At 34.4% G+C, this 24,474-nt stretch overlaps 1 protein-coding gene across 1 annotated transcript; it reads right to left on the bottom strand.

The window, feature by feature from the left end:
- Window positions 1-1,051: 1,051 nt before the first annotated feature.
- Window positions 1,052-24,343, bottom strand: LOC124365842 (nose resistant to fluoxetine protein 6-like). The gene is made up of 12 exons (XM_046821896.1): window positions 22,773-24,343; window positions 19,438-19,664; window positions 19,073-19,170; window positions 17,168-17,367; window positions 16,312-16,472; window positions 14,122-14,290; window positions 12,892-13,085; window positions 12,138-12,279; window positions 6,789-6,978; window positions 5,578-5,720; window positions 3,746-3,855; window positions 1,052-1,145 (listed from the first exon to the last, which is right to left on the bottom strand). The coding sequence occupies exons 1-12, from the start codon at window positions 23,007-23,009 to the stop codon at window positions 1,088-1,090; spliced, it is 1,929 nt and encodes a 642-aa protein (XP_046677852.1). The 5' UTR covers window positions 23,010-24,343; the 3' UTR covers window positions 1,052-1,087.
- Window positions 24,344-24,474: the final 131 nt, after the last annotated feature.

Below are 24,474 nucleotides of genomic sequence, written 5' to 3'. Positions count from 1 at the left end.
GATGTTATAATCAGAAGGCATTTGGCAATTCAGAGTCTAAGTGGTTGTGTTTCCTAGTTGATCAAAAGAGATTTGGTCAATGTAATACATTTGTGAAGACCGATGATTTAAAATTTCCACTTTAAAATTGTGTTAGTGCTTAACCACAGACGGCGAGATTAAAGCAGCAATTAAATATTAATTATCACCACAGTTAACTGACTACTCAGATTTCTGTACCGTATACAATTAATTGCTTGTAGAATGTTATGACAAACATTTAAACAAAAATGGAAACAGATTTTGGTAATATGTTTTAAGGCTATATGAAGTTTAGTGTAGTCTACAATAATATTGCGGAAATAATGGTGACCACTATAATTTCAAGCCAATTTGAACTAAACTCAGTAGTGAATACTAATCAAACAAAATTTGGAATAGTTCACTATCCAGTCTCAACCACAAAAACAAACTTTTTAGAATAGCGGGTGTTCATACTTTTGCAAAATTGTTATCTTGGTCGTATTATAAAAAAATTTACAACTTATTTTAGAAACACTAAGTAATTTAAAATAGTTTTGATTCTTATTTATTTTTTATTATCTCTTAGGGTTTTAAGATGTACAAAGTTTGGAATAGCAATGGTTATATCTCAGTTATTATGTATCTCAAAGGTCCAAGAAAAACAGATGTAAGTTATAGAATGTTGTGGTCATTTACAACAGTGCTTGTATCTTCATGTATCGTTAGGTTTAAAAATAACAGTCATACAAAACCTTTTGAAGTATTCAGTAAAATCAAATCGTTGTAGTCAATGTTTATAGAAACAAATTTATACATGTACAATGATTCAAGTTGATGGATTTGCTAAACTTTAAAAGTGTTTCAATATATTAACATGCCAATTGATGAGAGCCGTTTTAACATCAGTGTTGTACAAATTAACCTAAACAATATTGCTCTGCTAGTGTATATTTTCATATGACAGCCATATATGAATATGCCGAATCTTTCTTCCAACTAAGCCGGAAGGGATATTAAAAAGTGATGGTTTATAACAATAAAACATGACAGCTATTTCAACAAATAATGTAATAAAATGGTTATATTATTCAGGTTGAGCTGTTTTGTTGAGTGTTATCTGGTTGTTGTCCAATGAAGCTTTTCTGGAACATAAATATATTATTAGTTACATTGAAATAATACATTCAGTGTAACTTATTTCAGTTATGAACAGTGTATTAAAATTTAAAGTCAGTAGTGTAATTTCAAGCAATTGTTTGTTGAAACGAACTCAAATTGCTTCTTTTCATTCTAAAAGTTTCAGGAATTATAATTCTGTACTTTACTCTGAAATTACTGTCAATTTAAACACTGCTAATTATGAGTCAGCCTACTAATTGTACTTGTACAGGATGTTTTAAAACTCATTACTTTCAGAATTGTTCCTCTGATCACAAGAAACATAAATCATCATATAACCAAAGGGCTATTTCAATTCATTATCCATCTTGTCTATATGTGTGATATTTACAATAAGAATAATTATTTTAAAACAGCTTTACCAAATTAAACCAAATGACATGTCCTTTTTAAGGTCCATTTGTCTTAAACTCAATTTCCATTTCAAAATGGTGCCTATTGAAAGATTTTAACATTAGATATCCATAAAACCATAAATAAAACATTACACAGTACCTTTTGTATTAATCTTATGATTGCTTTACTTTTTGAAGTTGTACGAAAATAATTTGGCCCTTACCTTTTTTCTGCACCTTCTATTGTCTATTGTCTAAAAGATAATTATGTAAATTTCAGGATTAAATTTAATTCTCGTATTTGTTGTATTTTTCAGTGTTGTCTGTTAAACATTTGTTGTCTTTTTAAATGGTAATTTTTTTATTATAACTAATTGGTTATCTTACCAATTGTTTTTTTAATAAAAATTTGTAGGCAGCTATGACCATAGTAGTGTCCATATATCAAATTCTGGATGCCTGTATAATAACCTTTAAAGATAGAATGGCTAAACTTTTGGACTTAATTGAACCCTAGAAGTATTAATTTTTATATCATAAACTTTGTAAATAAGCTTATGACTGCTTCTGCTTAAACTTTCAGCTCATCCGGATGCGATTATGTTTGGACAATTTCTTTCCTAATTTACTGCCTTCAACTTTTATTTATTGAAGTCATTCAATCTTTCGGATCATTGTGGACTTCATCTCAGGATTAGTTCTCATTACTTAACCTCGAACCTTGAGAAGCGTACTGCAGTGATATTATAAGCACACACCTAGAACTATTAAATATAGACTTAAATTACTCTTGCATCATTAGGCTTAATGATGTGTTAAATAAGACTGGCATAACATTTTATTTTGGAACTAGCATTTTATGATGAGGAAGCTTTTAGAATATTCATGCAAATATTCTCCAATAATTTTAATGAGTGTTGTCACCTAAAAATGAAAGTTGTAAAAAATTGTAATGTAGAATTTTCTGTGTGCGTTGTTAAAAACTGGTACACACCTTACATAAGTAAAATTAGTATGCTCTTAGACTTGAATTATAAAAAGCTAAATCAAAACCTAATCTTGTATAAACTCATAAGCTAAAAAGGTTTTAGAAAGGCAAATTTACTTGGCAAAATAAAAATGAAGATGATGTAGAGCCACATGGACGGTTATAAACTCTGTAACATGTTGTATAGCGGATAAAAGTGCAAATGTCAGTGTGCCTAGTACAAGAAATTAATTTAACGAGTTCTTTGTAAATATTAATAATACCTTTAAAAAGATATTTTATGTAAAAATGCAACTAGTTCCTTAGAAATCTTAAATTTGTCGTGTATAAAAATTACCTCATCCTTTAAATGGAGGTATTATATTATAAGACACACACACACACACACATATTTCCAGCAGGAGAAATTTCAATAGGTTTATATCTTTTAGATTTGTACAATGAAATTTCTTTTAGGTAAAATGTGTTTTACCTAAAAGAAAATGTATTTTAAATGTATACAATGTATTTTAAATGCATTTTTGAGTTATAAATTTTAAACTATGTATACAGGGTGTTCAGAAAAGTGTGTCACCAAGACCACTTTAAAGGTGTGCTTGCACAATCCGGGAGTAATACATATTTTGTCAGTTGAAAGGCATTACCTGTTTTGACATGTTTGTTGCTCCTTGCTTGTCCAAGCACACCTTTAAAATGGTCTTTCTCGCTTGTCCGCTAACGGATTTCATGGAAAAAGTACTGTTGGAATTGTTATACAAATTGCAAAATAGTTGGTATCTTGTAAATCTTTAACGACAATACTGGTTTTTTGTTGTTATTACACTTTAACAATTTTCAAGACATAAAAGATACCTTGTAAAAAATTGTATACCTTACTTGTTGAGAATGGATGATAAATAATGGATAAATACATCATTACTACTCTCGTGCAATCTGTATCTGTATACATCTTATTGGCTAAAGTAGATTGCATGATAGCAGTTAACATTCATTGATTCCATTATGTGTTGATAAAAATGTCAAAGAGTGATTGGTCACAGAACCTTTTAGTAAACTGGATATAAACAAACATGGGTAGTTTTTGAGTATTTTTCCAACACAAATAAAAAATTGGGATTGGCGAAGGGAGAGCCTGAGTGACAAAATGTTCATGACTAACAACACATGTTATGTTACATGTAATACTAATTAATTTTAAAATTTCTATGAAGTATAGTTAAATAACAATATTTAAAATTACCTGATACCAAAGATAATTCTCTCGATGCCACGGAATGGTGCTTCTACTAGGAGACACAGAAAAACTGAGATAGTGAAAGTGAAGAAAATATCTCCGACGAACATCCACACCTGAATAACAAGGTATTTTCAAAATTAGATCTTCGACTTCCACACAAAAATGATCTGGTAAGAATAAATAATTACAAACTGACATTTTTTAAAGGCACAGTTCTTTGTTTTAGGGCCATTTTTACTTACAAGGATCAAATACACTTATATTTATGCACTTAGAGTGGAGCTAATATCCATAAAGACAATTGATTTAAAATCCACATGTGATTAAAATTTCATTCTTTTGTTTTTATTATTTTTTTTATGGTAATTGTATTTTGAAAAAAGAAGAAACTATTAACAGTAATGTAAAGCTACACTGCCTGTAATGAAATGAATATTGTGGTGAAGAATTTCTAAAAGGGTAATAATAAAGTGAAAAATCACTTTTCTACTTAACATCAGTTAACCTAGCCAGTAACCCTGTGGTGCTAAGACAAGGAGAAGAAAGTTGTGCATGATCCGAAGTAGAAATAAATGAACAGGTACCTCAAAATATCATGCCTACTATGTCTACTTCTGGCAAATGTAAAGCCAATAATGATCAAGTATTTTGGAAGTAAACAATTCTATCATAGACTGTTTTGTTAAAAATTGTTTCAATCAAAATAAATATGGTGACTTTGGTGACCAATTCAAAAAAACATCCAGAAAAAATCGTTATTTTGTCGGAAACTTTTTAATGGAGACATGGCGTATAGGTACTGCTTAATATATTCACATAGCTGTGGATTTTCATTCTGTGGTCTGTATAAATTGTTCTGCAAAAGTTCAATTCATAGAAGACAGATTTTATTATTGGAAACATGGTTCCCAGCGGGTTAGCGAACATGAGAACTTATCTGTACACCTTGACAGAGTAACTGCTGAAATGGGGACACTAGAGAAACAATTTAAAATTCAAGCTGGAGAAGAGGTAAAATATTGGAGGTATGTACTTCAAAGAGTGGTTGCCGTTATCAAGAAACTAATATTGCAGGGTCTTGCCTTTAGAAGATATGTTGAAGAGTTTAGTTTCGATTACAATAGAAATTGTATGATGTGCCTAGAACTTTTAGCGGAATTTGACCCATTTTTAAAATTTCACATTTATAAGTTCGAAACTCCTGGGTTAGGTAAGTCAACTTACCTTTCATCAACCACTTGTGAAGAGTTAATTGAACTGATGGGTAAAAGTTTTCTACCAACAATTGTAAAAGAATCCAAATACTTTTCAATCATTGTGCTTACGATGTGTTAACAAAATGGATATCTTGAAGCTGGAGTGACAAAGGACATTACCTACGCAAATTCGTATACTGAACAAAGCTTCCCAGAAATTCTTAGGACTAGAACATTAAGGGTTCAAGTTTGCACCATGACAATGCCTCCTCTCACATTGCTGCAAAAACTTTGGGGTTTTTGGCCAAAAAATGGCATTAAAAACAATGGAGTACCTCCCTTATTCAATTGATCTCACTACGTGCCATGTCTGGTTATTCGTCAATCTGAAGAAACATTCGCACAGTTGTCGCTTTTCTTCAAAAGCCAAAATTTATTGTAAAAATTTTGACTCCATTCCGAAAACTGAATGGATGGCTGCTTTCAAGGAGTATAAATTCTGATTTCCAAAGTATATTGACACCGGAGAGTATTACTGTGAACACTCCTAATGTTCGGTAGTCTAGTATTAAACCCCCAGAGTGACCCTTGTACATGTGCCCATGTAGTATGTTAGATTAATTGGATTTGTAGACTCACACCAGTGTAGTAGGAGAGGGCTCGAGGCGTCCGCAGCGTGCTGGCCTCGTACAGCTGCGGCACTGTGTGGACCAGGTAGGCACAATACGTGAGTCGGCTGACAGGTACAATAGGGGGCCATGTCAACAGTTTATGGAGCCATTCTGTAATGTTTTCACTCAAGCTTAATTCTGTTGTACCATATTAAACATTTTCAGTTTATTATTGACAAATAATAGTGTTATATTTTGGGGGGAAATATAACCAGCAGTTATGTTGTATTTAGAATACTATAATATTAACTATCCAGTGTATTGCGTGTTTGATTTTTTTTACATAAATTAGGGTTTCTCTGATCACTCAATATAAGATCAGTTTTTCACTGCAATCAGTGTTGCTTCACAGCAAGCAGGAGAGTCAAGCAAACATTTTCAGTTTATTATTGACAAATAGTGATATATTTTGGGGGGAAATATAACCAACATTTATGTTATATTTAGAATACTATAATATTAATTATCCTGTTTATTGCGTGTTTGAGTTTTGGCACAATTTCTTTTTATGTAAATTAGGGTTTCTCTGATCACTCAATATAACATCAGTTTTTCACTGCAATCAATGTTGCTTCACAGCAACCCAGAGAGTCAAGTGGCTTGCTGAGTGTATTCCTGATTGATTGATATATAAATCATTGGTAAACAGCACAAATAAGAACTGAGCCTTGGGGCACTACTGGTTGAGGGTGAAATCTAAAAGTGCATGCTGTATTATTTATGGTTCTATGGATTTCCACAATCTGGCTGCAAACTTCAGGATAGCTTTTTAACTAATCCTTTGATTTGGCCAGAAAAACTCAGCACTGATATTTTCTTCAATAACAGATCATCGCCTAAGCAATGAAATGCTTTGCTGTAGACTAAAAGGATGGTGAGACAAATTTGTTATCTTCCATTTGGTCAGTAACATATTCTACTATGCTTGTTATGGCAGTGATGGTGGATCTCCATTTCAGGAATCCATGTTGGTTTTTTGTTAGCAGTTTGCTCTTGCAAGTGTTGTACCATTTTAAGGGAAATTCAATAATTTTTGAAAAAGGAAAGATCAAGAGATTGGTTGATAATTTTCCAGTTTGGATTTAGATCCATATATAAATATATGTATATAATCATGAATCGAACAAATTAAATAATGAAAAGAACAGATTAACACAAAGAAGAAAATAGATATCTTACCAATTCTGCCACGGACCAGCAAGAAGATATTGAGTGCTATGGCAGTTCCCCAGATAGCTCTATGGAGGGCCCCATACAGTGCTGCTCCCAGTACATAGTATGGAGCTCCTGGTACATAGAACACATATCCAGCATACTGTATCGCCAGACACATGAACACACAGAGTACATGGCCTACATACACCCAACCCTAAGAGGAAAACAGTATGTATAAGATAAATTAAAAGAAACTTCTTAAAAAGTAAAGAAAATTAGTCATTTAGGTAAACAGGTGATATATAGCTGAGAGTGAAACTGTTTTACTATATTACCACAAGGCTGGGGAGAAAGAGACTTCTAAATAAAAATACTTGTACTTCTAGTAGTACAAATATTTTTAGATACATTTGATTTTTTAGTATAGAGGTACTGAGTTAAAATTTAACTCCATATTTTAAACCTGTATCAAATAAAATAATGTAAAAATACATGTTATAATTTTAACGACTCAAGTTTCTTAGATAACAATCTTCTTAATCATTATTATTGGTTTTAATTGTCTGGTTTATCACCTAATTAAAAAAAGAAGGATTGAAAAAGTTGAACTATTGATGGTGTTTTTTTCAATAAATTGCTATTTTTCTATAAATGATGTACCTGAGTATATAAGTACATAGATAATTAATATGATCATTACTTAGTATTTTCTAAATAAAATTGTTTATTTTAAGTTTATGTGTATTATATTTTTACAGAGATCTTACCACGATAAAGTTAAAATTATTTATTTATGTCAATAAATTTTATTATGATTGCTAATTAATAAAAAAAAATCCTGGAGTGTGATTTCAAATTTTAAGGTGACAGTTAATTTTGTGTTTAATATTTTTACATTAAAACAATCTTTTCATGTGTTTTTGTATCCTTTTTGTATATAAAAAAGTAATATTTCTTTAGAAAAGAGAGCCTGAACCCCTTTTAAGAGCCTTATTCAGGCCATCTTCAAGGGCCACCAGCCTGTGCAAAAATTTTATCAAACAGAATAAGGGAGAAGGTCAATACAGCACAAGGTCAGTGAAATTGATAAATAGTGCTACGGTCACAGAACAGGATTATCTCTAAATCAGATCCAAAATGCCATATCCTAAATCGCTTGGCTATTGGCACTCCTAATTATTACTATTATTATTTAAATAATGCAAGCATTCATTGCAAGGATACTGTTATTTATTTGAAAAACTCATAAAATCATAGATCAGTCAAATTAATTCATAAAATATTATCTAAATCCATATTATTTCACTTTCACAAGCTTAAAAGTGAATGTAAACTTAAAGAAGACATTATTCAACAATCCGAAAACGAAAAATGCGGCCTCACAACACAAATAAACAATGTACTCTCAACCAACTCAGACCTTCGGAACAAAATAAAAAAACTTGAAGCTGAAATGAATGACAAATCTTTGTTAATCAATTCCCTTACTGAGACAAACTATCAACTGGAAAGAAACAAGCACACTATAGAAGTGGAACTAGAAGAAAATAAGTCCCTTCTCAAAGAAGTCACTTCAAATTATAAAGAAACCTTAACCAAGATATTTGAGCAAGAATCAACTGCAAGAAGACATCTCAAACATCTTGAAAATATACTTGAGGTAGCAAACCTCCAACCCCCTTCAAAATTCTCTCATGAAACCAACCACCAAATGATTACTCAAAAAAACAAGCACATTTATAGCACCTCACTTCAAGTTGAAAAGAATAAAATACTACAGCTACAACGTCCTACACTTGAAAAAGAGTTAGCTCAAGAAAACCTACTCAGTAAAAGCAATGCGCCTCTAAACAAACGATGTTGCGCGGCTCCTGAAGTTGAACATGTTAAGGAGGGAAACGGTCAAACTCTAACTACAAATATTGTTTTTACAACAACAGAGGGAACCAACCAGTCACCAGTGAACAGCCTCTCCGAGCAAAAAAACCTTCCCCTATATGGGTATCCATGTGCCATTAAAGCCCAGGAAAAACTTCCACCAGCCTCTGCAAAGATACGGGGCCCTAAAGAAACTCTTGAGGACTTCTACACCAAGAATATTCCTATGTATCAAACACTAGCTAAAAGCGATCAAATGGTGCTAACAAAAACAGTCCTACCCCTGCAGACAACGTCTCCTCCCCTTGAAGTGGCAAATGCAGCACAAGACAAGTCTTTTTTAGCCTCACCTCTCCTGAAATGGACCAAACACAAAAGAAAGTACAAATCAAAACAGTACAAAAACTCAAGCCTCCGCCGTCAACCCAACTCACTGTGTTCCACCAAAACATCAGAAAGCTAGCCAATAAGAGGGACAGACTAAACCACCTTTTGCATGAAATTTCCCCTGATATACTTGTACTTACAGAACATGGCCTAACAAGTGAAAACCTTATAAACACAACTCTGCCCGGATATAATCTCACAGCTGATTTCTGCAGAAAAAAACCATGATTATGGGGGTGTTGCTATATTTTTGAAGGAAGGCTTCACTGTAGATAGTGATCCTCAATTTTTCCATGACAAAAGTGAAGAGCTCATCTGTGAAATAGCAGTAGGAACCTTTAAGATTAACAAGTGCCAACTACACATAGTTGGAATATATCGACCACCTCAGGGAAATCTAAAAGAAGGCCTACAAATTATCTCTTATATTCTGGAAGATATCAAGCATCATAAAAATAGAATCCTTCTTATTGGAGATATAAATATTGACAATCTTGCCAAAAACAACGCTAATGATAGACTAGAAGAAACTCTAGCTCTTCATGACATTAAACGATTGTCTATACCTTCCTCCAGAGTCACTCAACACACTGCTAGTTCTATTGACTGTGTATGTACAAATTTTCCTTCCGACAACATTAAAGTAGACACTCTCAATACTGGACTATCCGACCACAAGGGACAACTGTGTGCTTTACAACTAACAACTAATAATAAGCAGACTCCAAGCCAGTTTAAAAGGTGTATAAATCCCCAGACCATGGCATCGCTCAAATTAAGACTGTCAGAGTGTAACTGGAGTGATGTATACAGTGCACAGTTACCCGAAGATGCATACAACGCATTGATGGGAGTAGTAGCAATGGAGATGAATGCCACATGTCCCATAAAGAAAACCAGGAATAAACTCAAAAAAAACCTTGCTGACTATAGTGATGAGAGAGCAAATGAGCTTAAAGAAAACTACCTCAAATCACTACGTACATACGAGATGACCGGGCAGCAAGAAGACAAAGATATAATGACACACAATAAGAAGCGCTATGACCTTAGACTAAGAGAGGTAAGACAAGAAGCTACTAACAAACATATTCGTCAGGCAAACAACAAATCCAATGCTATATGGGAGGTCATAAACAGCGAGAAAACATCCAAGAGGGGTCAGAAAGCAAAACAGCAATTTCAGCTGACTACAGCAGAAGGAGAGATTAACGACCCACTGGAAGTTGCTGAAAAATTCAACAACTACTTCTGCAGCATCGCTGAAGAAACTCTGAGGACAGCTGGTTACACGACACCACAGACCTTACCAACGCCAAGCCTGGAGCCAGTACAACAGACTCTGACACTTACCCCCACTACTCCTCTAGAAGTCAAAGAAATAATCGGGAGCTTAAAGAACAGGGGCTCATGTGGGCTGGATGACATATCATCAACACTGACCAAGTACTGTGGTGATATCTTTGCCCCTCTATTAGCAGAAGTGATAAACAAATCTTTTGCATTTGGTATCTTCCCCGCTGCAATGAAAATTGCTAAGGTATACCCAAAACTAAAAAAAGGATCCTCAACCGAAATGAGTAATTACCGTCCCATTTCTAACCTCCCAACTTTTTCAAAAATTGTTGAGAAAATCGTTTTAAGGAGACTCCTGGACCATTTAAATAAATTCAACCTTCTCCCTGAAAATCAGCATGGCTTTCTGAAGGGGATATCAACCACCACCGCCCTAATTGCTCTTTCTGGATATATCATAGACCAAATTGATAACAACAAGTACACCACAGCTATACTTCTTGACTACAGTAAGGCCTTTGATTGCCTGGGACATCAAATTATTCTGAACAAACTCAAGAACCTAGGAATAGAGGGTATCACGCTTTGCTGGTTCAAGAGCTATCTTGAAGGACGATCCCAACTGGTTGAGGTAAAGCACACATCAAGACACGTAACCCAGACTGTCAGGTCAAAATGTCTCCCTACTACAAGGGGAGTCCCACAAGGCTCAGTGTTAGGTCCGGTACTGTTCATCCTTTTAACATACGACTTCACTAACTACATCAATGACTACAGTACTGCAGTCATGTACGCCGACGATACTACCTTACTTTGCAAAGGTAACACAGCTGAAGAACTTAGTGTAAATGCGTACATATCCTTAAATATGACATATGACTACTGTGCATCAAATGACCTAGCAGCAAACCCACAAAAGACAAAGCAGATAAATTTTGTGAGGAGGAGAGGGCAAATCCCAGTTCTACCTGATGTCTCCCTCGAAGAAGAAAGCAAACTATTGGGCCTCACACTAGATGCAAACCTGACCTGGGGACCACACATAAATGAGCTGTGCAAAAAACTGAACTCTGCTGTCTATGTGGTGAGAAGACTAAAACAGATAAGCTCCACAGATGTAGCTAAGGTAGCATACCACTCACTTCTGGAGACTCACCTTAGGTATGGGATTGCAATATGGGGGGCCACCTCTGTTGCAAATCTAAACAGAGTGCTCATTATTCAGAAAACAGCAATAAGATCGCTAGCTGAACTAGATTGGCAAGCAAGCTGCAGAGAAGCTTTCAAGCAGCTAAAAATTAAAACCGTCATTGCTATCTACATCCAAGAAGTGATACTTCTGGTTGATAAAAATGGTCTTCCCAGAGAAACTAAAACCCATAGCCATAACACTAGAAGCACATCAAGAATCCCTATTCCACGACACAGAACAATGTTTTTTGAAAAGAAACCAACCTACATCGGGACAAAACTGTACAATCTTCTGCCGGATGACATCAGAGCACTAACGGGAGCTGCCCTGGGACACAGACTGGACACCTGGCTAACGGATCAACCCTTGTACTCTATTCAAGAATTCTACACTCTTGTCGGAGCATAGCCTGACACCATTGTATTGCATTGTATTATAACATTCTATGTAATTGACGCTATTACTTTTCTTGACGAAAATGTAAATAAAGATTTATTGATTGATTGATTGATTGATTGATTACAAGATATGAATATAAATTAACTAATATAGGTGAACTTAGAAGATTATGCTAGAAATCTGTTGGTTTTATTGTACTTAGCTGAACCTGTCAAGGCTACCTTTGGTATGGTGAAGTCGATGTCTTTGATCTTGTAGAGGAAGTATCCCATAGCCACGCCCACTACGTAGGGGCCAGCACGCATGTGAGACGCAACATACATTTCTCGGAAATACTGACTAGATGGCAGATCCTTTATGACACTATGGTAACAGAATCAATTTAGTTAGACACAGTGATCACTGAGAAATGTGAAATCTCAGTACTGATATCAAATAAGTTGAGTTGGATCACAACATACTGATAAATGTTGAATACTTACATTTTTGTTATTAGATATGAGTGTGTGTACATGCGTCGTGCGCCATTATAGCTGAACTGAATGCACTGTACTTACAATAAATAAGTAAAAGAGTCTGACAAAAACATGAACTGATCATGACAAGAATTAAAAATTGACAGGCCAAATTTATGAAATCCAATAATAAAAAATTATTTATTTAAAAAAGCAAATTTAATAATGTCTCCTTTCTATTCTAACGCTTGGTCTACATGCAATGTCTTATCATCACAACTTGTCTGCAACAAGTCAGAGTGATAAAGTGGAGTGTTAATCAATAAATCTTGATTATACATACCCATTGAGAACAGTACATTAAAATCAAAACTAGCAGAGAACATCATGTGGAGTCCCAAAAATTGTTCGAATAAATTATCAAACAAACTTGATGGGATCAAGAGTGATTCCATTGTTTGTAAGTTACAACTTAGTTAAGCTACCACTATTTATAATTTATTTACTATCTTATACTCACTGTGGGTAAAGTAGCATGAATGGATCCATTCTTGTGGAGAGTATGACAGCAAAAGGAATGAGGATCGCTAAGAATGCAAACACTGCCATCATTACGTTGCCAGTGAGAGGCCACCGCCACATGCAGTAGACAACCACCACAGCCACCATGAACAGGTGGGTGTCCACTGACAGGTACCACGATTGAAACATACACTGGACATCAAGATAAGTACAGTTGTCAGTTCATCGTGTTAGATATTATTTGTGGCAGAAAAGGAAACATTTTAATGGTTAGTTTGTATATATAGTGACAAGCAATACAAATTTACCCATTATTGTACCACTGAAAATGCACAATCAAAGCTAAACCATGTTAAAACTACAACTGCAAGGGCTTCAAAACAAATTAAGGTATTGCAACTGGTTTTAAAGAATTGGATAGCACAAAACAATAGCTTTGCATCCATCAATTTGGTTCCTCTACAATTATTAAAAACGTCAAAGTTGTTTTGGAGCTTGTAAAAACTGTCTTAACTCATAAAGAACTGTTCATTGGAATTAAAAGGAAACAAGGATGTTTATTTTATTTTTCAGATGCAAAACTAAGAACATTATGATGTACATTTACTGCTTGACATGATTTGATGCCAATGATTTAATCATTAATTTTAAAAATTACACTTAACTTTACAAAATAGGTAATTACTCAGGCACTGAGATACAGAGAAATATAGGGTCAATAAGACAGGAAGGTTCCATAGCTCTAGATGTACAGACCTGACTCAAGAGACTGACTGGAAGTTTAAGAGATCAGGATTCCAGATTATCAAAGCTGTATAACTAGGATATTTCTAAGGTGATGTAGTATACATCCATAGACACTTAGAAAGCAGGTAAAACAATGCATGTATGTTTTTAAACTGTTACATTGTACAGACTAAAACAAAAATATACCTGGATCTTGTGGCCAGTAAACCAAAAAATCTTGTTAAAAGAGCAAAACGTTTGCTTAGTATTTTGTTTGAGTAATTAAACTGAGTAAGTGCATGACATGGTCTAACACAGGAAAATTAAACACTAGAAAGCAAATTTATCTCTCGTATAACATTTGTTGTATTTTGAAAATTTTCCACGAATTACTTAGAAATTAATAATGTTTCTTGAAAAGATGTGATTGATATTAAACCTCAGAAAGTTCGTATTTGTTTTATATACCACCTCAAATACAGCAAGAACTACTGGTGCTCACCATCTTGTCACTGTTGAAGTAGTTGCTGAGGTAGAGCAGGTTAAGCCACCAGTTGTCAGCACATCGCTTCTGCTCTAGCTGTATAGTATCTGGCCACAGAGGCCCGGAGCCCAGCTTGTCCAAGAGAGTAGCATGGAACAGTAGCACTGCTAGATACAGTGGAGTCAACCTACACACAATGGAATCTTGTCACTATTGAAGTAGTTGCTGAGGTAGAGCAGGTTAAGCCACCACTTGTCAGCACATCGCTTCTGCTCTAGCTGTATAGTATCTGGCCAAAGAGGCCCTGAGCCCAGCTTGTCCAAGAGAGTAGCATGGAACAGTAGCACTGCTAGATACAGAGAGTCAACCTTCACACAATGAACTCTTGGAGGCATTGGACTGCAGTCTTCATGGGATAAACAATAGAGGGAATAATATAATTGGGAGGAGAACTTGATAATAAAGAAGAATTTGTAGGGGTTAAATGTGGAATGGGAATCGATTTGCAGCATGATCATGAGTGTTTTAAAGGACTTTAAGTATGGAGAACTCAACCGGATTCTTGAAAACTTACTCAGAATTGTAATTACTGTTCAATTGTATTTTTATGACCCAATACTTATCTTGCCGATAATGGTAATAAAGATATCTTTGTCTCTAAATTAAGAAATTACTCTAATTGCATGTCAGTCTTTCTCTTTTGATTACTAACACTATTGGAAATTTAGGATGGTTTTGGACATAATTTTGTTTTGAAGCAGCTTTGAAGTAATATTCAGCACGGAGTAGCATTATGGCATTATGGGGACTCTCACCCACTAAAAACCTACCGGTCCAGGCATTGGAAACCCTCTCGGGAACGCATCTCTGCAACTACTTCAAGAGGGTGCCATCGTTCGCCCAATGGGCATTACTTCATTCTAAAATCCACCGGCATGAGCTATTCTGGTGCTTTATAGCTGCTCTCTTCTTTTTTGCCTTAGCACCCTCTTGCAGAACGCAGCGACAGCGCTCCACGATTCGGGACTGGACAACATCTCTTCTATAAGAGTCTCCGGCAAAACACGCCCGATAGCTGCCTCCAGCTCACTTCTCTCCGTTTCCCACCTTCTACATTTGAAGAAGGTGTGCAGGGCATCGTCCGCATCCGAATCCCCGTACTGGCATTCCGGACTCAGGATCTTCCCCATTCTGTTAAGGTAGAAGCCGAAACAACCGTGCCCAGTGAGAAGCTGGGTAAGGCAGAAGTCTACCTCTCCATGCTCTCTTTCGGTCCATCCCCTCAGATCACCTATGAGCCTAAAAGACCAACGTCCTCGACTCTCCGTCTCCCATCGAGTTTGCCTCTCATCCATTGTGTGTGAACGGGCAGCAGCACGGCTGACAGTGCCATTCCCATAGTAGACACGCTTCCGCTCAAGAGCAAGATGATCGATGGGAATTACCCCCGAAATCACAAGGACGTCCGGCTCATAAACGGTACGATAGGCAAATGAAATCCGGAGAGCTCCTCTCCTCTGCACCGCTACGACCTACGACCTGTAGCGCTTCTGCCGCAGGCATCCGCCCATATCTTGCAACCGTAGAGGATAACCGAGTTCGTCACGGACATGAGGACCCGGCGCTTAGCCTCTGCGGGTCCACCGACGTTGGTCATGAGCCTACTCAGATTGGCCACAATCCTTTCAGCTTTCTCGGCCGCACAGGCGATCTGGTCCCAGAATGTCATACGGGAATCCATTCTCACTCCTAGATACTTGACGCAGCGTATGGTATCGGTGAGCTATTATGAATAGAACTTGTAAAAGCAGGAAATAAGAGATATTTAAATTTCAAATCCCTACTTATTATATTAGTTGTGACTAATAAACCACAAGAACATTTTGAATGGGTATACATAGAAGAGTAATTACAGAAAAGCCAAATAACTTAGCATTTTTAGCATTCTTTTTGTAAACAACCTGATAAAAGTTTTCCTGAATGTTCCTTAGGCTTAGAAGTAAAAAATGCCTTGTATAATCAATCAGAAATTTTTGTTATCAAATGGGTAAATTTATTGGTAAGAAAATAATTCATTGTGCTACCTACCTCGTGAAGTTGGTAAAACTGTTGGTGACTAACTGTTATTGTTTGGAAGTTTTCATTTAAATTCAGATATTAGTTATTAAAATACTAATTGTAAAATTTTAACTAAGGCTGATAACTAACCTGATAAACCTGTAAAGCCAGACGAGGAAAGGATTAAGATGCTTCTTGTCGTCAAGCTCTATTGGGAGGTAGTATGCTGTGAGCAGACCACTGTACACAAAGAATGTGTCCACAACAATCATGCCATTCAAGATGTACATGTTCCACCATTGGCGATAACCCTAGAACAGAAAGTTTATTAGAATATTGTGAACAAGAAATATTTGTTTCATGTGTATGAAACAGTGAAGAAGATTGAGTGCTTTTGCCAGTTTTATTCCACTTAATTATTAAATTTCACTTTTCGTAATTTTAAATGATTTCATAATTTTCTTCACTTTAATAATGAATTGTATTAAAAAGAAAATAAATGTTGTATATGTTATTATTATACAAAGTAATCATAAACACTTTGCCTACCAAGTTTTTAACAGTTGCGTACAGAAAAATTAAACTTTTTACTTACAAGATGGTTTTAGGTCATCAATTGGTTGCTATTTCTTGACAGTTGTTACCTCAAAACTTTCAAATCATAACCTTCCTTGGGTAACACATCTTTAGAAACAAGAATTTTGGTGCGAGCCATATGTCTTTATCTTTTTGTTTTTTTTTTTTTTAGATATTCAAATGAATGTTAAATAACGGATCCACTGTAGGTGTCATAAGATCCTGCCTGTTTCAATCACCCTCATCGTGGAATTTCCAGAAGATTTTAGGAATTTTTCCAGATCATGACCCCAGAATCCAAAACTATCAATTCGAATATCATACATACATACATATACACATGTATGCATGAGCTTATGCAATGTAACATGAGCTTGTGAACATAACAACTGATGGTGTCTTAACCATTCACTTCCGATGCCCTGGTTACCTGATCAGATACTGAAGTGTCAGCTATCGGTCCGCTGAAGACAAGGAGGAACCGATGTCCTGAGATGGCAAGCAACATAAACAGCAATCGCAGTCCGTGGATACAATCCAGTCCTGTGTGTGAGAGATTCAGCTGAGTCAGGTAGACAAGGTTACGCCGTGCCGAGAAACACAACAGCAGCTGCATCGATAACGGTATGGCTGTGGAGTAATATACATAAATTGTTATAAGTGTAACTTTAGTGTTTTAATGAATGTACTGGTCATAATTAATTGTTATGATATGAGTAAAGAAACTAATGAATTTGTGTGCCGATGGATATGGTAATAATATTTTATTAGATTAAGCTTTTAGCAGTTGGTTCAGTCTGTGTAAGCTGATCAAAGCTTTTCTTTCTGTTAGTGATTCAAGCTGAGCATTAATGGTTTACAGATAACACTGTTTGGAACTACCTGTATCAGTAAAAACAAACTTTTGATCAATAAATCAATCTTCTGAGAAATTTGTTGTTCACAGTTGCAAACATAGATTTCAGAGTGTCATTTTTAACTTTGTTTCCTGTTTTTCTGGGAGATTATGATCCAGTTACAGAACTCTTACAGGAAATGTGTACTTCTTCACCACCAACGGTTATCTCTTTCACATTCTTCACCCACACTCAACCACTGGTGTTGTGGGTTTTAACCCTTCACGGACAGATATGAATATGTTCACTAAAGAATGTTTTTGTAGTGGACGAGTTACATATATATCAGCAAAATCAGATTAAAACCACACTGATTTATTTTTTTATAAAAAATGTCTAAAACCATTTATATTTGAGGCAATTTATAAAAATTAAATCAAAATTCTCAAAATATAAATTGATTTATGCTTTGTGGATAGTTTGTTTTGTGTTTTAACAACACTGCAGTCTTATTTATCAACATTCTTGTTTGTTATAAAAACCATCAAAAAAGGATTTGGTACAAATGAACTATTACTCACTAAGTTTACAGCAAAACGTGTCAGAAAAATGTGTTTCTATATAAAACTTTATTTAACCCCCGCAAAGGGTTAAATAAACAGTATCATATAGATGGGCCATTCTGTTGTCACAGATGAGAAAGTTAAAGGTATTTTTGAGTGTACTCTTAAGTCAATATCTTCAATATTAAAAAATACTGTCCAGTAAATCTACCATTTTATATTCATTAGTAATTATTAAAATATTGGTGATGATTTCAGAGCTATTTATTACTTGATCAAAGAGTTGTCACACTCCTAAAGCCTGTCATGGGTGGATCAAAAGATGTTACAAGATACTATAATATTGTATCCAAGGATGTAGCCAGTGAAGAGGTCCAAGGGATCCGGACCCCTTCCCAAATTTTTAATTTTTTCAGTTACTTTTTAGTAAACGGTTATTATTATTATTTAAATGATCCAGTATTATGCTGAAAGATCGTTCTCAACAGAAAAACAGGCCAAGAACTTTTTAAGGAACAAAATGGAGCCTTATTCTCTATCAACTAAGGAAAAATATCAGTTTTCTGGATCCCCTAAATTTTTTTCCTGGCAACGTTCTTGATTGTATCTTGTTTTACAGTAGAGATTTTATGTTTTTATGTTAATACTATATGTATTTATTTTATTAGAATTTAAAATGCATCTTGAAACTTTGTGTTTAAGTTTTTTAATATTTAATACTAATGAATGTCTGCAAAAATTCATTTCTTTTAATAAGCTCAAACTTTTTAAAAAGTTACATCAAAACATAATAGTAAATAGTATAGAAAAAATGTTAAATTTTTGAAGGGATCAAATTGTCTTTTTATTTAAAATTGAGCAAGAGACCCTATGCAAGAGCACAGTAACATAGTTGTAAAACCAATATAGGAATTAACACATAAAAATGAAACTTACAATTTTTTGTAGTTGACGTTGGTGTATCCTTCATATGGTGTATTTCATCATAGACAGAGCCAGTGATTACTAGCAGCATTAAAATAATGCTTAAAATCCTGGAAAACACACTCTATTTATAAGTTAAGTAATTAAATCACAACAAAATTACTAAGGTTCTTAGCCTAACTCAATTATACTGGTGACTCGGTAAATTAAGCCCAAACAATGAGTTAAGTATTTTGTAACATTGAAGTTAGTAGTTTTAAAATTGTACTACACAAAGCGTAACATTAGTTTTAATAAAGCACTACATGACAGATTAAAAAAAGAGATAGTTTGAAATTATGAGCTCATAATATTAAAACAAAACGTGGAATGCTTACACCACAAAAATATCAGCCGAATTGAACTGTAACCTGGAGAGGACAGAGATTTGAGTCTGACACATCTCCGAGCGTACATGAATGTTCACATGGAGACTAGTGGTAGTCTGGAGACGTGCCACAGTCTGGAGAAGTGCATGCTGGGTATCAGCCGGAGAGCAGGACGCAGGGACACACACCGCCCAGTGTATCATATCCCTCCTCACCTGACTTGGATCTCCGGTGTCCTGGAAGATTAAAGCAGAACCGATCAGTTAGGAGCATCTAAATGAGCTTTAACATGAAAATTTAATCACTTAGTTACTAGTGATTGGGCATAATAATTCCCAGCTAATCATCAAAGTACACATCAATATGAACCATATCCTGTTAATTGTTCATCACACAACTTAACTGTCACTCATCCTGCAACTACAGTAACTTAATGGTTGGAGGAAGACCTGCTTGATTAATACTGAAGGGTGTTTGGTCAGTAAATAGATTTTTTGTATTGGAATCTCTTTATCTTGTCCTCTTGATACTGAACATAAAATTTAAAAGGTTTACAAATAATGTTCTGTGGAAATTTGCAGGAAATATTTATTAAAGTACAATGATTTAAACCTTTATCCATGTGGTACAGTAACAGATTTACACCACAAAAGATGTGTTTCATACTATAGATGAGACACTTTGAAAGCAACCTCGTGAACAGTTGATGGGGGGGGGGGGTGAGAGAGAAAAATGTGGAGAGGGAGAAGAAGTGTGGACTCACTTCCCCCTCCACATTCCTTACCAACTCAATCGCCACTTTACTACTCGTAGGGTATGTGTTACATAACAGCTATTTTACAAACCCAGTAATAATAACAGCTGTTACCAATAAACATTTGTTAAAATACTTCTTAATTATGCTAACATTATTAAATAGATGGACTATTCGTAATATAAATAATAATATTTAATAATAATTGTTATTCCATAACAATAAGAATAACAAAACATAGTGTGATGCTCCAAAACACCAACGCAGGGAAGCATAGCACTCGGTTCCCACTTGTGTGTTATAAAGGAAATACAGTAGATCGAGCAGTGAAAGAGGGGGTGGTTGTAGGCGTGGTTGAGCTCCTGCTCCTCCCTCACCCTATGCACAAGAAATCTTTGCGGATGTCGCTTTCAAAGCGGCTCGTTCATAAAAGATCTTTCACAATAAATGAATCATTATATTTAAACACTAAGTAAATTATTTTATTTAAATACTCTGATTAAAAACATGAAAATTTGAATATGCATGCAATTGTGTATATCATTTGATTGTTTGCAGTTTTTGGGGTGAGCCTCTCCTTGTCATGCACTGAATTCCCAAATATAAATGTTTTAACAGCGTGGGCTCTATTAGTTGGTAGGTACCATAACCAGCCAGAAGTTAGCATTCTTTAGGGAACTGCTTATCGTCGTTGAGAAAGAAAACTCAGAAAGAAAACTTCATTAACTGTACAGAAACAGTAAATGAAAATAAATAGATAGAAACAAAATTTTTTAAAGAGAAAGAATTTCTCCATACTCTACAAACTCAGCCCAACAACAACCCAGATGTTTCAATGACAAGGTAAAATTTCTCTGTCACCAAATGCTGGACTTTGAGACTAGAATCGAGTTGGCTGTTTTCCAGATATTTGTGAAACAGGATGATTAGTTTTGGAGCGAGGCTTAACAACTATTTAACAAAACTTTTCTATAAAATCCAATCTTCCCAAGAATAAACTAAGGGCTGTATGGATTTTTGAGAAAAGTGATACAGTCAGAATCTTCTCATTAGTCAGAGGAAACACTGCTATTTTACTAGAGACAGTAATATGTAAAAAGAAAATCATGAAACATTTTAATATTGGCGAATATAGATTGTTGTGTTATAGTATATGATTAATTAGGGGTACAATGGTACCGGAAAGCTGTTCCGGTACTGCTTTAGTGGAAGAAGAATGAATTTATGATTAAAATGTATTCTAGAGACTAAGGGGCTGCTAGTAGGTTTTGTTTACATTTAACTTCATAATTTACTCCATTGCAATTCCGTTTTTTCAAGTTTTAGCATGTTTTATGCCTGAACAATCCAAGAAATGATTGAACATGTTTAATGCCAGTACAACCTTTACTCCTAGTGATGAAAACATACTATCAAACTCTGGTTGTTGTGGTAGATCTCTAAAAAAGCTGAAACTGAAGATTCGTCAATATGTCTTGTTGACTCTCAAACTCAAAATGAATCAAGCTCATCATCTCAAAATTTGATGACTAGTGGTAAGTATATTTATATTTTTCCTTTCATTTGGCCCTAAGAATCTGGAAATTCAAAAAAGTATGTTTTCTTGGTTGGATTGTTGCAATGAAAAGCTTGGTTGTAAGATTTGAAAGGCAGTTGTCCAACTCTGAGCTTTTAAACTGGAGCGTACGGGCATATAAAAAGAGTAGAGTAGTTACTTGATACCTTTGAACAAATCAAGAAAAACGGATCAGTTGACTTATTTAAGAAAAAATATCTCGGAACACAACAATTCCGCTAACCTCAAAACTGCTGAAAGAATTGCTTCTGAAGCTAAAAATAGAAATAATTGAGAATGTGTTTTATGAAATAAAAGTCTGACACCAATACTTTACAAGTAAAAAAACAAGCTATCAATGAAGTCAAATTTGGTATTGTTCCGCTCTCAAAAAATAAAATAACTCCCAATAGTCAACAGTAGGTGACAGCTTCACAAACAACTTTCAAAAAATAATGTTTACATTCAAACAACCACCTGAATGTTTGTTTTTAAGCCACGAATTCTGTCTCTAAAGAGTATTGTTTCATAAAATGACATATAAGCCACTGTTACAGGAACTAAAAGTTCTCAAACCTCATCATGACAAACTTAAAGATTAATAGTAATACTTAAACTTTAACTTAAAGTAATAGATACTGAAAATCTGTGTTAAAGTTTCAAATTAAGTATTAGGTATTATTTCATTTATGTTTTTGGTATTTGTAATGATATTAAGATGATTTTATTTTATTCGTACAAGCCAGCAACAGAGTTATTTACTTCTATTAACAGTTTTATTACAGCATTATGACAACTTATTAAAACTTACTTTTAACATAATACAGTATGTAATGGTTTTAATTATACCTCTGAATGCCTGAAATCATGTTTTAAGAGGTTATTTTTAAAGATATTTTACAGGAGGAGTCCAGATTCTTGCAGTAAAATTCTATGTCCCTATGTTCTATGATATTGGAAAGTTTACGAGTGCACTCCTGGATTAGTTGTATCTAAGATACTGTTTTAACTAATACATAGAAAATACACACTCACTCTTAGTTTATTCCATGCAGAAGTCATGGGATCATAGTCAAGAGAGAAATGGGGAGGTAGAGTCAGTGTGAAGTTGTGCCTGAAGTAAACATCTACCAGGCAGTACTGTCCTTGCAGCTTCTCTCCTGTGTCCAGCTTGGCAGAAACTGCTAGGCAAGAGTCAAAAGATCCAAGCGAGTAGCCGTTGCTAGCCAGAATACCCACAGGATACTTGGCGCTGGCATCAAACACTATCATGAAAGAAATAAGAAATCATATATACTACAAGAAAGCGGCTTTAACACATTTTCAAAATAGATTTGGACTTATTATACTCTCAAAGTTTGTTAATTACTGTTAACAGAATGTACAGGGTGTTTATGAACTTTCCAGTTATCTTTGGGGAATTTATTATTTAGGTGAAGGCAAACTAATAATGAAATATAAACATGAGTCAGAAATGCTTAGTTTACCATCTGTCCATACAGATGTGTTTTAAGATTTTATTTTGTGCCTAAAAAAAATAATAGATATAAAACATATTTGACACAATTTTATTCATTCATATCAAAAAAATATTAACACCTTTACTGCATCTCTATATTGGGTGAGACCTCTAGTGTCAATCCGAATGTGAGTCATAACGCGTCTGCCGCAGTCAACGTGTAAATACTAAATTATCAAATCATGTTTCTAGATGGCAGACTGTTAAAGTTTATGAAGGGAAAATGTTTACATTGGTTTTATGGGTAACCATGATGGCAATAAGAAAATAACAAAATAAATAAATTTGTAAACAAACTGAGTACAATCATATGACATTTGTGACACATGTAGCGAAAAAAAATACAGTGGAGTATCAAAGGACAGAATATAATAATAAAAGTCTTTATTGAATTGACTATAACTTTCTCCCGGTACAACCAAAGTCAATGGTTCTTCCTTAAGTGCTAAGTTTCAAGTCTCTAGGACTTTTCTACCAAGATATGACAAGATTTTAACTTTAATAATGTAAACTAGTGATTAAAAAAAGCTACTAACATTTACAACCTTGAAGGTAACATGATTATTTTTAAAAGTTTCTGTTTTTAAGTTTGATTTTAATTGTTACCAAATCTGTATCTTTCTGAACCATTCATTAGAGTGGTAACTTCTATATCTTGGCAATATTTATTTACTTTTTGCAAACGCAATTAAATGCTCAAATTAAAATTATTGTAGTTCTTGTGTATTTAAAAACTTGCTTTTAACACCACATGATATTAATGACTTTTCAAAAGTCAATCACATACTAATTTTAATCTATATATAAAAATGTTACAAAAATTGTTACTTGATTGTAAACTATGAGTAATATAAAATGTAACAGATTAATATTGTTCAGTCCAGCAAAGCACATTCAGTAAGTGTCCTTAAAATTATTATTTTCTGGAATGTACTTGAATCTGAGTACTCAGTGTTTTATTATAATAGAAGAATACATATATTTATTGAAGTAGTTTTATTAAGACATACGAGAAATAGAAGTATATGTTGTTTGTCAAGTATGGTGTTATTTATTGAAACATGTGATTCATTAAGAATTGTTTCACATCCACTACTCATGAAATAAATTATCTCTACCTTAATGTTTAAAAAACTTACTCTGAACAGCCCACATGGTGAATGAATTCAAAGCTTTACTGAAAGCAATTCCATGCTTGCGACAAACAGAATTTTCCAC

This window comes from Homalodisca vitripennis, chromosome 7 (genome assembly GCF_021130785.1).
Source record: "Homalodisca vitripennis isolate AUS2020 chromosome 7, UT_GWSS_2.1, whole genome shotgun sequence".
In the NCBI taxonomy this organism is placed as follows: domain Eukaryota; kingdom Metazoa; phylum Arthropoda; class Insecta; order Hemiptera; family Cicadellidae; genus Homalodisca; species Homalodisca vitripennis.
Note: the sequence above shows the minus strand (reverse complement) of the source record. Positions and strands in the feature narration are given on the sequence as shown.